At 51.8% G+C, this 16,072-nt stretch overlaps 1 protein-coding gene across 1 annotated transcript in view; it reads left to right on the plus strand.

The window, feature by feature from the left end:
* Positions 1-16,072, plus strand: part of LOC118381573 (calcium/calmodulin-dependent protein kinase type II subunit gamma-like) — a 62,357-nt gene that overhangs the window by 18,025 nt on the left and 28,260 nt on the right. Inside the window, exons 3-6 of the mRNA XM_052492586.1 lie at positions 3,202-3,261; positions 4,152-4,206; positions 4,354-4,419; positions 12,753-12,825. Coding sequence (XP_052348546.1) covers positions 3,202-3,261; positions 4,152-4,206; positions 4,354-4,419; positions 12,753-12,825 — 254 coding nt within the window. The remainder of the gene's footprint in view (positions 1-3,201; positions 3,262-4,151; positions 4,207-4,353; positions 4,420-12,752; positions 12,826-16,072) is intronic.

The raw sequence follows: 16,072 nt of genomic DNA on the forward strand, positions 1-16,072 counted from the left end.
TCTCGCCCTGTGTGTGTGGAGCTGTCTCGCCCTGTGTGTGTGTGGAGCTGTCTCGCCCTGTGTGTGTGTGGAGCTGTCTCGCCCTGTGTGTGTGTGTGTGTGTGTGGAGCTGTCTCGCCGTGTGTGTGTGTGTGTGGCGCTGTCTCGCCCTGTGTGTGTGTGTGGAGCTGTCTCGCCCTGTGTGTGTGTGGAGCTGTCTCGCCCTGTGTGTGTGTGTGGAGCTGTCTCGCCCTGTGTGTGTGTGTGGAGCTGTCTCGCCCTGTGTGTGTGTGTGGAGCTGTCTCGCCCTGTGTGTGTGTGTGTGGAGCTGTCTCACCCTGTGTGTGTGTGTGTGTGTGTGGAGCTGTCTCGTCCTGTGTGTGTGTGTGTGTGTGTGTGTGTGTGTGTGGAGCTGTCTCGCCCTGTGTGTGTGTGGAGCTGTCTCGCCCTGTGTGTGTGTGTGTGTGTGTGTGGAGCTGTCTCGCCCTGTGTGTGTGTGGAGCTGTCTCGCCCTGTGTGTGTGTGGAGCTGTGTCGCCCTGTGTGTGTGTGTGTGTGTGTGTGTGTGTGTGTGTGTGTGTGTGTGTGTGTGGAGCTGTCTCGCCCTGTGTGTGTGTGTGTGTGTGTGGAGCTGTCTCGCCCTGTGTGTGTGTGGAGCTGTCTCGTCCTGTGTGTGTGTGTGTGTGTGGAGCTGTCTCGCCCTGTGTGTGTGGAGCTGTCTCGCCCTGTGTGTGGAGCTGTCTCGCCCTGTGTGTGTGGAGCTATCTCGCCCTGTGTGTGTGTGTGTGTGGAGCTGTCTCGCCCTGTGTGTGTGTGTGTGTGTGGAGCTGTCTCGTCCTGTGTGTGTGGAGATGTCTCGCCCTGTGTGTGTGTGTGTGTGGAGCTGTCTCGCCCTGTGTGTGTGGAGCTGTCTCGCCCTGTGTGTGTGTGTGTGTGTGTGGAGCTGTCTCGCCCTGTGTGTGTGTGGAGCTGTCTCGCCCTGTGTGTGTGTGTGTGTGTGGAGTTGTCTCGCCCTGTGTGTGTGTGGAGCTGTCTCGCCCTGTGTGTGTGTGTGTGTGTGTGTGTGGAGCTGTCTCGCCCTGTGTGTGTGTGTGGAGCTGTCTCCCTGTGTGTGTGTGTGGAGCTGTCTCGCTGTGTGTGTGTGTGTGTGTGTGTGGAGCTGTCTCGCCCTGTGTGTGTGTGTGGCGCTGTCTCGCCCTGTGTGTGTGTGGAGCTGTCTCGCCCTGTGTGTGTGTGTGTGGAGCTGTCTCGCCGTGTGTGTGTGTGTGTGTGTGTGTGTGTGTGTGTGTGTGTGTGTGTGTGTGTGTGTGTGTGTGTGGAGCTGTCTCGCCCTGTGTGTGTGTGGAGCTGTCTCGCCCTGTGTGTGTGTGTGTGTGTGGAGCTGTCTCGCCCTGTGTGTGTGGAGCTGTCTCGCCCTGTGTGTGTGTGTGTGTGTGGAGCTGTCTCGCCCTGTGTGTGTGTGGAGCTGTCTCGCCCTGTGTGTGTGTGTGTGTGTGTGTGTGGAGCTGTCTCGCCCTGTGTGTGTGTGTGTGTGTGTGGAGCTGTCTCGCCCTGTGTGTGTGTGTGGAGCTGTCTCACCCTGTGTGTGTGTGTGGAGCTGTCTCGCCCTGTGTGTGTGTGGAGCTGTTTCGCCCTGTGTGTGTGTGTGGAGCTGTCTCGCCGTGTGTGTGTGTGGAGCTGTCTCACCCTGTGTGCGTGTGTGGAGCTGTCTCACCCTGTGTGCGTGTGTGGAGCTGTCTCACCCTGTGTGCGTGTGTGGAGCTGTCTCACCCTGTGTGCGTGTGTGGAGCTGTCTCACCCTGTGTGCGTGTGTGGAGCTGTCTCACCCTGTGTGCGTGTGTGGAGCTGTCTCATCCTGTGTGTGTGTGTGGAGCTGTCTCACCCTGTGTGTGTGTGTGTGTGTGTGTGTGTGTGTGTGGAGCTGTCTCACCCTGTGTGTGTGTGTGTGGAGCTGTCTCGTCCTGTGTGTGTGTGTGTGTGTGTGTGGAGCTGTCTCACCCTGTGTGCGTGTGTGGAGCTGTCTCACCCTGTGTGCGTGTGTGGAGCTGTCTCACCCTGTGTGCGTGTGTGGAGCTGTCTCACCCTGTGTGCGTGTGTGGAGCTGTCTCACCCTGTGTGCGTGTGTGGAGCTGTCTCACCCTGTGTGCGTGTGTGGAGCTGTCTCACCCTGTGTGCGTGTGTGGAGCTGTCTCACCCTGTGTGCGTGTGTGGAGCTGTCTCACCCTGTGTGCGTGTGTGGAGCTGTCTCACCTGTGTGTGTGTGTGTGTGTGTGTGTGTGTGTGTGTGTGTGTGTGTGTGGAGTTGTCTCACCCTGTGTGTGTGTGTGTGTGTGTGTGTGTGTGTGTGTGTGTGTGTGTGTGTGTGGAGTTGTCTCACCCTGTGTGTGTGTGGAGTTGTCTCACCCTGTGTGTGTGTGTGTGTGTGTGGAGTTGTCTCACCCTGTGTGTGTGTGTGTGTGTGTGTGTGTGGAGTTGTCTCACCCTGTGTGTGTGTGTGTGTGGAGTTGTCTCACCCTGTGTGTGTGTGTGTGTGGAGCTGTCTCACCCTGTGTGTGTGTGTGTGTGTGTGTGTGTGTGTGTGTGTGTGTGTGGAGTTGTCTCACCCTGTGTGTGTGTGTGTGGAGTTGTCTCACCCTGTGTGTGTGTGTGTGTGGAGCTGTCTCACCCTGTGTGTGTGTGTGTGTGTGTGTGTGTGTGTGTGGAGTTGTCTCACCCTGTGTGTGTGTGTGTGTGTGGAGTTGTCTCACCCTGTGTGTGTGTGTGTGGAGCTGTCTCACCCTGTGTGTGTGTGTGTGTGTGTGTGTGTGTGTGTGTGTGTGTGGAGTTGTCTCACCGTGTGTGTGTGTGGAGTTGTCTCACCGTGTGTGTGTGTGGAGTTGTCTCACCCTGTGTGTGGAGCTGTCTCACCCTGTGTGTGTGTGTGTGGAGTTGTCTCACCCTGTGTGTGTGTGTGTGGAGTTGTCTCACCCTGTGTGTGTGTGTGTGTGGAGTTGTCTCACCCTGTGTGTGGAGCTGTCTCACCCTGTGTGTGTGTGTGTGGAGTTGTCTCACCCTGTGTGTGTGTGTGTGTGTGTGTGTGTGTGTGGAGTTGTCTCACCCTGTGTGTGTGTGTGGAGCTGTCTCACCCTGTGTGTGTTCACCTTGTTCTAAACCTTTCATTAGCCGGTTTTCTAACTGAATAAGCTCTCATTGGCAGGTTATAACGGCGTTTTTCTCTCCTCAGATCACCAGAAGCTGGAACGAGAGGCGCGTATCTGCCGCCTGCTCAAACACTCAAACATAGGTAGGTCTGTTTCAGAATTCAGGTTTATGAAAAGTCATCTAATTGAGGACAATAAAACCTGAATGAACGGGACTTCAATAATGCTTATTTTCTGTTCAAATCAAAGTTGTTGTTTAAAAAAATAAATGACCAGGAGGACAGAGGGGGGAGGAAGAGATGAGGCCATACTGATGAGTCAATGACGACTTTGTACTGTCTCTTTCAGTTGCATCCCTTTATCATCTATCCCTCCTTCCCTCTCCCTTCTTTCTGGCTCTCTTTTCAGTGTCCCAGATTGCTCTGCCCCTCCCTCCTTGTCTTTCTCTCCTTTTTATAGTTTCTCTATTCTGTCTATCTTTCTCCCTCTTTCTCATTCTGCCTCTCTCGCTCCTTCTCATTTGTCTGAGCTTCATATAAACCTTGGACGGGGAGAGGACGGGAGAGGGACGGGGAGAGGGACGGGGAGAGGGACGGGGAGAGGGACGGGGAGAGGGAACGGGAGAGGGAACGGGGAGAGGGACGGGGAGAGGGACGGGGAGAGGGACGGGGAGAGGGACGGGGGAGAGGGACGGGAGAGGGACGGGGGGAGAGGGACGGGGAGAGGGGACGGGGAGAGGGACCGGGGAGAGGGACGGGAGAGGGACGGGGAGAGGGACGGGGAGAGGGGGAGAGGGACGGGGAGAGGGACGGGGAGAGATGAACACTCATACTGTACTTGCTGCAGGGAGGACCTGCTACTTATTGCACACAAATGTACCTTTTTACATAACCTTTAACCTCCAACCCTAAACCCTGAAACAAAACTATACATTAAGTCAGATCTAGAATGTCTAAGTAGCCATTACGTATTCCACTGTTAAATCTCATAATTCCCTTTCTCTCCCTCTTCTCCACCCTCTCTTTCTCTCTAGTGAGGCTACATGACAGTATCTCAGAGGAAGGCTTTCACTACCTTGTCTTTGACCTGTGAGTATAACACACACACACCGACCTTCCTGGCTTGTGCTTGTGCCTCCATGAGAGGTTTCTTTATGTATGATAACAATCTGTTCCTCCTTCCTCTGTCTTTCTCCCTCTCGGTCTCTCCTCTGTCGCTCGGTCTCTGTCTCTCAGGGTGACAGGAGGAGAATTGTTTGAAGACATCGTTGCTAGGGAGTACTACAGCGAGGCCGACGCCAGGTGGGCCCTCCCTACTTACTGTTACCATGGTTAGGCAGCTGCGTAGCACAGCGCAGGTCAAAACCGTGGGAGAGTGGCATGATTTCTTATCTTTGCTAACTGGCCTATCCACATGGGGTAACTGGGAAGTCTCAAAGGAACCTGGACATATTGGTCAAATGCTCATTAGGGGGTACTTCAGGGCTAATCCAAGCATGTAACAGTGACAAAACTAAGGCTGAGAACCACTATTGTAGTAACCTGTTGAGCTTTCAGTACAAACATACACGTTTAGTGATGACTGGATCATTGATTTTCTCCTCTCTTCTCCTCTCCAGTCAGTGTATTAACCTGATCTCCTCTCCAGTCAGTGTATTAACCTGATCTCCTCTCCAGTCAGTGTATTAACCTGATCTCCTCTCCAGTCAGTGTATTAACCTGATCTCCTCTCCAGTCAGTGTATTAACCTGATCTCCTCTCCAGTCAGTGTATTAACCTGATCTCCTCTCCAGTCAGTGTATTAACCTGATCCCCTCTCCAGTCAGTGTATTAACCTGATCTCCTCTCCAGTCAGTGTATTAACCTGATCTCCTCTCCAGTCAGTGTATTAACCTGATCTCCTCTCCAGTCAGTGTATTAACCTGATCTCCTCTCCTCTCCAGTCAGTGTATTAACCTGATCTCCTCTCCTCTCCAGTCAGTGTATTAACCTGATCTCCTCTCCAGTCAGTGTATTAACCTGATCTCCTCTCCAGTCAGTGTATTAACCTGATCCCCTCTCCAGTCAGTGTATTAACCTGATCTCCTCTCCAGTCAGTGTATTAACCTGATCTCCTCTCCAGTCAGTGTATTAACCTGATCTCCTCTCCTCTCCAGTCAGTGTATTAACCTGATCTCCTCTCCAGTCAGTGTATTAACCTGATCTCCTCTCCTCTCCAGTCAGTGTACTAACCTGATCCCCTCTCCTCTCCAGTCAGTGTATTAACCTGATCCCCTCTCCTCTCCAGTCAGTGTATTAACCTGATCTCCTCTCCTCTCCAGTCAGTGTATTAACCTGATCCCCTCTCCTCTCCAGTCAGTGTATTAACCTGATCTCCTCTCCTCTCCAGTCAGTGTATTAACCTGATCTCCTCTCCTCTCCAGTCAGTGTATTAACCTGATCTCCTCTCCTCTCCAGTCAGTGTATTAACCTGATCTCCTCTCCTCTCCAGTCAGTGTATTAACCTGATCTCCTCTCCTCTCCAGTCAGTCTATTAACCTGATCTCCTCTCCTCTCCTCTCCAGTCAGTCTATTAACCTGATCTCCTCTCCAGTCAGTGTATTAACCTGATCTCCTCTCCTCTCCAGTCAGTCTATTAACCTGATCTCCTCTCCTCTCCAGTCAGTCTATTAACCTGATCTCCTCTCCTCTCCAGTCAGTGTATTAACCTGATCTCCTCTCCTCTCCAGTCAGTCTATTAACCTGATCTCCTCTCCTCTCCAGTCAGTCTATTAACCTGATCTCCTCTCCTCTCCAGTCAGTCTATTAACCTGATCCCCTCTCCTCTCCAGTCAGTCTATTAACCTGATCCCCTCTCCTCTCCAGTCAGTCTATTAACCTGATCTCCTCTCCTCTCCAGTCAGTGTATTAACCTGATCCCCTCTCCTCTCCAGTCAGTCTATTAACCTGATCTCCTCTCCTCTCCAGTCAGTGTATTAACCTGATCCCTCTCCTCTCCAGTCAGTGTATTAACCTGATCCCTCTCCTCTCCAGCCAGTGTATTAACCTGATCTCCTCTCCTCTCCAGTCAGTGTATTAACCTGATCTCCTCTCCAGTCAGTCTATTAACCTGATCTCCTCTCCTCTCCAGTCAGTGTATTAACCTGATCTCCTCTCCAGTCAGTGTATTAACCTGATCTCCTCTCCTCTCCAGTCAGTGTATTAACCTGATCTCCTCTCCTCTCCAGTCAGTGTATTAACCTGATCTCCTCTCCTCTCCTCTCCAGTCAGTGTATTAACCTGATCTCCTCTCCTCTCCAGTCAGTGTATTAACCTGATCCCCTCTCCTCTCCAGTCAGTGTATTAACCTGATCCCTCTCCTCTCCAGCCAGTGTATTAACCTGATCTCCTCTCCTCTCCAGTCAGTGTATTAACCTGATCTCCTCTCCAGTCAGTGTATTAACCTGATCCCTCTCCTCTCCAGTCAGTGTATTAACCTGATCCCCTCTCCTCTCCAGTCAGTGTATTAACCTGATCTCCTCTCCAGTCAGTGTATTAACCTGATCTCCTCTCCAGTCAGTGTATTAACCTGATCTCCTCTCCAGTCAGTGTATTAACCTGATCTCCTCTCCAGTCAGTGTATTAACCTGATCTCTTCTCCAGTCAGTGTATTAACCTGATCTCCTCTCCAGTCAGTGTATTAACCTGATCTCCTCTCCTCTCCAGTCAGTGTATTAACCTGATCTCCTCTCCTCTCCAGTCAGTGTATTAACCTGATCTCCTCTCCTCTCCAGTCAGTGTATTAACCTGATCTCCTCTCCAGTCAGTGTATTAACCTGATCTCCTCTCCAGTCAGTGTATTAACCTGATCTCCTCTCCAGTCAGTGTATTAACCTGATCTCCTCTCCAGTCAGTGTATTAACCTGATCTCCTCTCCAGTCAGTGTATTAACCTGATCTCCTCTCCAGTCAGTGTATTAACCTGATCTCCTCTCCAGTCAGTGTATTAACCTGATCTCCTCTCCAGTCAGTGTATTAACCTGATCTCTCTCCTCTCCAGTCAGTGTATTAACCTGATCTCCTCTCCTCTCCAGTCAGTGTATTAACCTGATCTCCTCTCCTCTCCAGTCAGTGTATTAACCTGATCTCCTCTCCTCTCCAGTCAGTGTATTAACCTGATCTCCTCTCCTCTCCAGTCAGTGTATTAACCTGATCTCCTCTCCTCTCCAGTCAGTGTATTAACCTGATCTCCTCTCCTCTCCTCTCCAGTCAGTCTATTAACCTGATCTCCTCTCCTCTCCAGTCAGTGTATTAACCTGATCTCCTCTCCTCTCCTCTCCAGTCAGTCTATTAACCTGATCTCCTCTCCTCTCCTCTCCAGTCAGTCTATTAACCTGATCTCCTCTCCTCTCCAGTCAGTGTATTAACCTGATCTCCTCTCCTCTCCTCTCCAGTCAGTCTATTAACCTGATCTCCTCTCCTCTCCAGTCAGTCTATTAACCTGATCTCCTCTCCTCTCCAGTCAGTGTATTAACCTGATCTCCTCTCCTCTCCAGTCAGTCTATTAACCTGATCTCCTCTCCTCTCCAGTCAGTCTATTAACCTGATCTCCTCTCCTCTCCAGTCAGTGTATTAACCTGATCCCCTCTCCTCTCCAGTCAGTCTATTAAGCTGATCTCCTCTCCTCTCCAGTCAGTGTATTAACCTGATCTCCTCTCCTCTCCAGTCAGTGTATTAACCTGATCTCCTCTCCTCTCCAGTCAGTGTATTAACCTGATCTCCTCTCCTCTCCAGTCAGTGTATTAACCTGATCTCCTCTCCTCTCCAGTCAGTGTATTAACCTGATCTCCTCTCCTCTCCAGTCAGTGTATTAACCTGATCTCCTCTCCTCTCCAGTCAGTGTATTAACCTGATCTCCTCTCCTCTCCAGTCAGTGTATTAACCTGATCTCCTCTCCTCTCCAGTCAGTGTATTAACCTGATCTCCTCTCTCTCCTCTCCAGTCAGTGTATTAACCTGATCTCCTCTCCTCTCCTCTCCAGTCAGTGTATTAACCTGATCCCCTCTCCTCTCCAGTCAGTGTATTAACCTGATCCCTCTCTTCTCCAGTCAGTGTATTAACCTGATCCCCTCTCCTCTCCAGCCAGTGTATTAACCTGATCTCCTCTCCTCTCCAGTCAGTGTATTAACCTGATCTCCTCTCCAGTCAGTGTATTAACCTGATCCCCTCTCCAGTCAGTGTATTAACCTGATCTCCTCTCCAGTCAGTGTATTAACCTGATCTCTTCTCCAGTCAGTGTATTAACCTGATCTCCTCTCCAGTCAGTGTATTAACCTGATCTCCTCTCCAGTCAGTGTATTAACCTGATCTCCTCTCCTCTCCAGTCAGTGTATTAACCTGATCTCCTCTCCTCTCCAGTCAGTGTATTAACCTGATCTCCTCTCCAGTCAGTGTATTAACCTGATCTCCTCTCCAGTCAGTGTATTAACCTGATCTCCTCTCCTCTCCAGTCAGTCTATTAACCTGATCTCCTCTCCTCTCCAGTCAGTGTATTAACCTGATCTCCTCTCCTCTCCAGTCAGTCTATTAACCTGATCTCCTCTCCTCTCCAGTCAGTCTATTAACCTGATCTCCTCTCCTCTCCAGTCAGTGTATTAACCTGATCCCTCTCCTCCTCTCCAGTCAGTCTATTAACCTGATCCCCTCTCCTCTCCAGTCAGTGTATTAACCTGATCTCCTCTCCTCTCCAGTCAGTGTATTAACCTGATCCCCTCTCCTCTCCAGTCAGTCTATTAACCTGATCTCCTCTCCTCTCCAGTCAGTGTATTAACCTGATCCCTCTCCTCTCCAGTCAGTGTATTAACCTGATCCCTCTCCTCTCCAGCCAGTGTATTAACCTGATCTCCTCTCCTCTCCAGTCAGTGTATTAACCTGATCTCCTCTCCAGTCAGTCTATTAACCTGATCTCCTCTCCTCTCCAGTCAGTGTATTAACCTGATCTCCTCTCCAGTCAGTGTATTAACCTGATCTCCTCTCCTCTCCAGTCAGTGTATTAACCTGATCTCCTCTCCTCTCCAGTCAGTGTATTAACCTGATCTCCTCTCCTCTCCTCTCCAGTCAGTGTATTAACCTGATCTCCTCTCCTCTCCTCTCCAGTCAGTGTATTAACCTGATCCCCTCTCCTCTCCAGTCAGTGTATTAACCTGATCCCCTCTCCTCTCCAGCCAGTGTATTAACCTGATCTCCTCTCCTCTCCAGTCAGTGTATTAACCTGATCTCCTCTCCAGTCAGTGTATTAACCTGATCTCCTCTCCAGTCAGTGTATTAACCTGATCTCCTCTCCAGTCAGTGTATTAACCTGATCTCTTCTCCAGTCAGTGTATTAACCTGATCTCCTCTCCAGTCAGTGTATTAACCTGATCTCCTCTCCAGTCAGTGTATTAACCTGATCTCCTCTCCTCTCCAGTCAGTGTATTAACCTGATCTCCTCTCCAGTCAGTGTATTAACCTGATCTCCTCTCCAGTCAGTGTATTAACCTGATCTCCTCTCCAGTCAGTGTATTAACCTGATCTCCTCTCCTCTCCAGTCAGTGTATTAACCTGATCTCCTCTCCAGTCAGTGTATTAACCTGATCCCCTCTCCAGTCAGTGTATTAACCTGATCTCCTCTCCAGTCAGTGTATTAACCTGATCTCCTCTCCAGTCAGTGTATTAACCTGATCTCCTCTCCAGTCAGTGTATTAACCTGATCTCCTCTCCAGTCAGTGTATTAACCTGATCTCCTCTCCTCTCCAGTCAGTGTACTAACCTGATCCCCCCTCCTCTCCAGTCAGTGTATTAACCTGATCCCCTCTCCTCTCCAGTCAGTGTATTAACCTGATCCCCCCTCCTCTCCAGTCAGTGTATTAACCTGATCTCCTCTCCTCTCCAGTCAGTGTATTAACCTGATCTCCTCTCCTCTCCTCTCCAGTCAGTCTATTAACCTGATCTCCTCTCCTCTCCAGTCAGTCTATTAACCTGATCTCCTCTCCTCTCCAGTCAGTGTATTAACCTGATCTCCTCTCCTCTCCTCTCCAGTCAGTCTATTAACCTGATCTCCTCTCCTCTCCAGTCAGTCTATTAACCTGATCTCCTCTCCTCTCCAGTCAGTCTATTAACCTGATCTCCTCTCCTCTCCAGTCAGTCTATTAACCTGATCTCCTCTCCTCTCCAGTCAGTGTATTAACCTGATCTCCTCTCCTCTCCAGTCAGTCTATTAACCTGATCTCCTCTCCTCTCCAGTCAGTCTATTAACCTGATCTCCTCTCCTCTCCAGTCAGTGTATTAACCTGATCCCCTCTCCTCTCCAGTCAGTCTATTAAGCTGATCTCCTCTCCTCTCCAGTCAGTGTATTAACCTGATCTCCTCTCCTCTCCAGTCAGTGTATTAACCTGATCTCCTCTCCTCTCCAGTCAGTGTATTAACCTGATCTCCTCTCCTCTCCAGTCAGTGTATTAACCTGATCTCCTCTCCTCTCCAGTCAGTGTATTAACCTGATCTCCTCTCCTCTCCAGTCAGTGTATTAACCTGATCTCCTCTCCTCTCCAGTCAGTGTATTAACCTGATCTCCTCTCCTCTCCAGTCAGTGTATTAACCTGATCTCCTCTCCTCTCCAGTCAGTGTATTAACCTGATCTCCTCTCCTCTCCAGTCAGTGTATTAACCTGATCTCCTCTCCTCTCCTCTCCAGTCAGTGTATTAACCTGATCCCCTCTCCTCTCCAGTCAGTGTATTAACCTGATCCCCTCTCTTCTCCAGTCAGTGTATTAACCTGATCCCCTCTCCTCTCCAGCCAGTGTATTAACCTGATCTCCTCTCCTCTCCAGTCAGTGTATTAACCTGATCTCCTCTCCAGTCAGTGTATTAACCTGATCCCCTCTCCTCTCCAGTCAGTGTATTAACCTGATCCCTCTCCTCTCCAGTCAGTGTATTAACCTGATCTCCTCTCCTCTCCAGTCAGTGTATTAACCTGATCTCCTCTCCTCTCCAGTCAGTGTATTAACCTGATCTCCTCTCCAGTCAGTGTATTAACCTGATCTCCTCTCCTCTCCAGTCAGTGTATTAACCTGATCTCCTCTCCTCTCCAGTCAGTGTATTAACCTGATCTCCTCTCCAGTCAGTGTATTAACCTGATCTCTTCTCCAGTCAGTGTATTAACCTGATCTCCTCTCCAGTCAGTGTATTAACCTGATCTCCTCTCCAGTCAGTGTATTAACCTGATCTCCTCTCCAGTCAGTGTATTAACCTGATCTCCTCTCCAGTCAGTGTATTAACCTGATCTCCTCTCCAGTCAGTGTATTAACCTGATCTCCTCTCCAGTCAGTGTATTAACCTGATCTCCTCTCCAGTCAGTGTATTAACCTGATCTCCTCTCCAGTCAGTGTATTAACCTGATCTCCTCTCCAGTCAGTGTATTAACCTGATCTCCTCTCCTCTCCAGTCAGTGTACTAACCTGATCCCCCCTCCTCTCCAGTCAGTGTATTAACCTGATCCCCTCTCCTCTCCAGTCAGTGTACTAACCTGATCCCCCCTCCTCTCCAGTCAGTGTACTAACCTGATCTCCTCTCCAGTCAGTGTATTAACCTGATCTCCTCTCCAGTCAGTGTATTAACCTGATCTCCTCTCCAGTCAGTGTATTAACCTGATCTCCTCTCCAGTCAGTGTATTAACCTGATCCCCTCTCCTCTCCAGTCAGTGTATTAACCTGATCTCCTCTCCTCTCCAGTCAGTGTATTAACCTGATCTCCTCTCCTCTCCAGTCAGTGTATTAACCTGATCCCCTCTCCTCTCCAGTCAGTGTATTAACCTGATCTCCTCTCCAGTCAGTGTATTAACCTGATCTCCTCTCCTCTCCAGTCAGTGTATTAACCTGATCTCCTCTCCTCTCCAGTCAGTGTATTAACCTGATCTCCTCTCCTCTCCAGTCAGTGTATTAACCTGATCTCCTCTCCTCTCCAGTCAGTGTATTAACCTGATCTCCTCTCCTCTCCAGTCAGTGTATTAACCTGATCTCCTCTCCTCTCCTCTCCAGTCAGTGTATTAACCTGATCTCCTCTCCTCTCCTCTCCAGTCAGTGTATTAACCTGATCTCCTCTCCTCTCCAGTCAGTGTATTAACCTGATCTCCTCTCCTCTCCTCTCCAGTCAGTGTATTAACCTGATCCCCTCTCCTCTCCAGTCAGTCTATTAACCTGATCCCCTCTCCTCTCCAGTCAGTCTATTAACCTGATCCCCTCTCCTCTCCAGTCAGTCTATTAACCTGATCCCTCTCCTCTCCAGTCAGTGTACTAACCTGATCTCCTCTCCTCTCCAGTCAGTGTACTAACCTGATCTCCTCTCCTCTCCAGTCAGTGTATTAACCTGATCTCCTCTCCTCTCCAGTCAGTGTACTAACCTGATCCCCCCTCCTCTCCAGTCAGTGTATTAACCTGATCCCCCCTCCTCTCCAGTCAGTGTATTAACCTGATCTCCTCTCCTCTCCAGTCAGTGTATTAACCTGATCTCCTCTCCTCTCCAGTCAGTCTATTAACCTGATCCCCTCTCCTCTCCAGTCAGTCTATTAACCTAATCCCCTCTCCTCTCCAGTCAGTGTATTAACCTGATCTCCTCTCCTCTCCAGTCAGTGTATTAACCAGATCTTGGAGAGTGTTCAACATATCCACCACCATGACATCGTCCACAGGGACCTCAAGGTGAGTGGTGAGCGTGTGTGTTTGGCCGCCTGTTGCTATGACTACCACACACACCTTTGCTCGTGGCCATGGCAACGCACTGCTCTTGTAGTTCCATCCCTCCCACTGTCCCTTGTTTCACTTGTCCCCTCCCTCTCTGTTTCCCCCTCTTTAGCCCTCATCTTTTTTTCTCACACACACACACACACACCACATGTCTGTCCTTGACCGGGGGGGGTTGTGTGTGTGTTAGTGTCATCTGCACGTAAGCAGGGAGAGGGCAAACTTATGGTCTACTCTCCCCAATGGCAAGGAAACAAGGACTCCTAGTCACGGACCACACACAGTCCTGACTCAAAGTAAAGGTGTCCAAGACAAGGGATTGTGAGATTAACCCCGTGGTTACCATGACAACCCCCGTGACATCACTGCAGCCTGGCTCCTCGCGGCTGATTGGTTGGGATAAACATAATGGATTCTTATCAGATGGGTCTTCCAACGAAACACCATGAAGACACATCACTGGATGGCTCTTTGTTAATGTGACCCGGAATAGATGGAACACAGAAGTGAATCGCTTTGACATAGTCTGAGCATGTATCTGGTAGGGTTTGAAATAATTTCACTATGAAATGGTTTTCTTTCTTTCTTGCCGGAGATCAAGATATTTGAAATGCATGGTAACATTTATTTGAGCACTACTGTGCACGTGAGTGAGGCTGGGGCTTTATTGCTGCAGCTGCGGGGCGAGAAGACGGACGGAGGGAGAGAGCTCGCTGACTCCACTACAACTCCCCTACAGCTCGCCGACTCCCCAACAGCTCGCCGACTCCACTACGACTCCCCTACAGCTCGCTGACTCCCCTACAGCTCGCCGACTCCACTACGACTCCCATACAGCTCGCCGACTCCCCTACAGCTCGCCGACTCCCCTACAGCTCGCCGACTCCCCTACAGCTCGCCGACTCCCCTACAGCTCGCCGCTCCCCTACAGCTCGCCGACTCCTACAGCTCGCCGACTCCTACAGCTCGCCGACTCCCCTACAGCTCGCCGACTCCCCTACAGCTCGCCGACTCCTCGACTCCCCTACAGCTCGCCGACTCCCCTACAGCTCGCCGACTCCCCTACAGCTCGCCGACTCACTACAGCTCGCCGACCCCCTACAGCTCGCCGACTCCACTACAGCTCGCCGACTCACTACGACTCCCCTACAGCTCGCCGACTCACTCGACTCCCTACAGCTCGCCGACTCCACTACGACTCCCCTACAGCTCGCCGACTCCACTCGACTCCTTCAGCTCGCCGACTCCACTCGACTCCCCTACAGCTCGCAGACTCCCCTACAGCTCGCCGACCCCTTCAGCTCGCCGGCTCCACTACGACTCCCCTACAGCTCGCCGACTCCTACAACTCGCCGACTCCACTCGACTCCCCTTCAGCTCGCCGACTCCCCTACGACTCCCCTTCAGCTCGCCGACTCCACTACGACTCCCCTACAGCTCGCCGACTCACTCACGACTCCTACAGCTCGCCAACTCCACTCGACTCCCCTACAGCTCGCCGACTCACACGACTCTACAGCTCGCCGACTCCCCTACAGCTCGCCGACTCACACGACTCCCCTACAGCTCGCCGACTCACTACGACTCCCCTACAGCTCGCCAACTCCACTCACACGACTCCCTACAGCTCGCAGACTCCCTCGACTCCCCTACAGCTCGCCGACTCCACTACGACTCCCCTTCAGCTCGCCGGCTCACTCGACTCCCCTACAGCTCGCCGACTCCACTCGACTCCCCTACAGCTCGCCGACTCCACTCGACTCCCCTTCAGCTCGCCGACTCACTCGACTCCCCTACAGCTCGCAGACTCCCCTACAGCTCGCCGACTCCCCTTCAGCTCGCCGACTCCACTACGACTCCTACAGCTCGCCGACTCCCCTACAACTCGCCGACTCACTACGACTCCCCTTCAGCTCGCCGACTCCCCTACGACTCCCTTCAGCTCGCCGACTCCACGACTCCCCTACAGCTCGCCGGCTCACTACGACTCCCCTACAGCTCGCCAACTCCACTACGACTCCCCTACAGCTCGCCGACTCACTACGACTCCTACAGCTCGCCGACTCCCCTACAGCTCGCCGACTCACTCGACTCCCCTACAGCTCGCCGACTCACTCGACTCCCCTACAGCTCGCCAACTCCACTCGACTCCCTACAGCTCGCAGACTCCACTACGACTCCCCTACAGCTCGCCGACTCCACGACTCCCCTTCAGCTCGCCGGACTCCACTACGACTCCCCTACAGCTCGCAGACTCCTCGACTCCCCTACAGCTCGCCGACTCCACTCGACTCCTTCAGCTCGCCGACTCCCTACGACTCCTTCAGCTCGCCGACTCCTACGACTCCCCTACAGCTCGCCGACTCCACTACGACTCCCCTACAGCTCGCCGACTCCCCTACAGCTCGCCGACTCCCCTACAGCTCGCCGACTCCCCTACGACTCCCCTACAGCTCGCCGACTCCACTACGACTCCCCTACAGCTCGCCAACTCCACTACGACTCCCCTACAGCTCGCCGACTCCACTACGACTCCCCTACAGCTCGCCGACTCCACTACGACTCCCCTACAGCTCGCCGACTCCACTACGACTCACCTACAGCTCGCCGACTCCCCTACAGCTCGCCAACTCCACTCGACTCACCTACAGCTCGCCGACTCCCTACAGCTCGCCGACTCCTACAGCTCGCCGACTCCCCTACAGCTCGCCGACTCCACTACGACTCACCTACAGCTCGCCGACTCCCTACAGCTCGCCGGCTCACTCGACTCACCTACAGCTCGCCGGCTCCCCTACAGCTCGCCGACTCCCCTACAGCTCGCCGGCTCACTCGACTCCTACAGCTCGCCGGCTCCACTCGACTCCCTACAGCTCGCCAACTCCACTACGACTCACCTACAGCTCGCCGACTCCCCTACAGCTCGCCGACTCCCTACAGCTCGCCGACTATTCTCCCTCCCATATAATAGTGCCTATCTTGACTGCAGTAATCTAGAGAAGCTAGCCAGGTTTATTGAGGCCACATGCTGCACTTTGTCCTCAACCCTTTCAGATAAAACAGCCTACCTGTTTGTTGCTCACTGTAGAATACTATTTCATTTCGCTAACTTTTTAATTCCATCTTGCATTGCATTGGTGAACTCTCAGTCCACTTGCTCTACATTGAGCCTCTTTGCCACTTTGATTGGCCAACATAAACAACA

The sequence above is a fragment of the Oncorhynchus keta genome, chromosome 3 (assembly GCF_023373465.1).
Source record: "Oncorhynchus keta strain PuntledgeMale-10-30-2019 chromosome 3, Oket_V2, whole genome shotgun sequence".
NCBI lineage: Eukaryota > Metazoa > Chordata > Actinopteri > Salmoniformes > Salmonidae > Oncorhynchus > Oncorhynchus keta.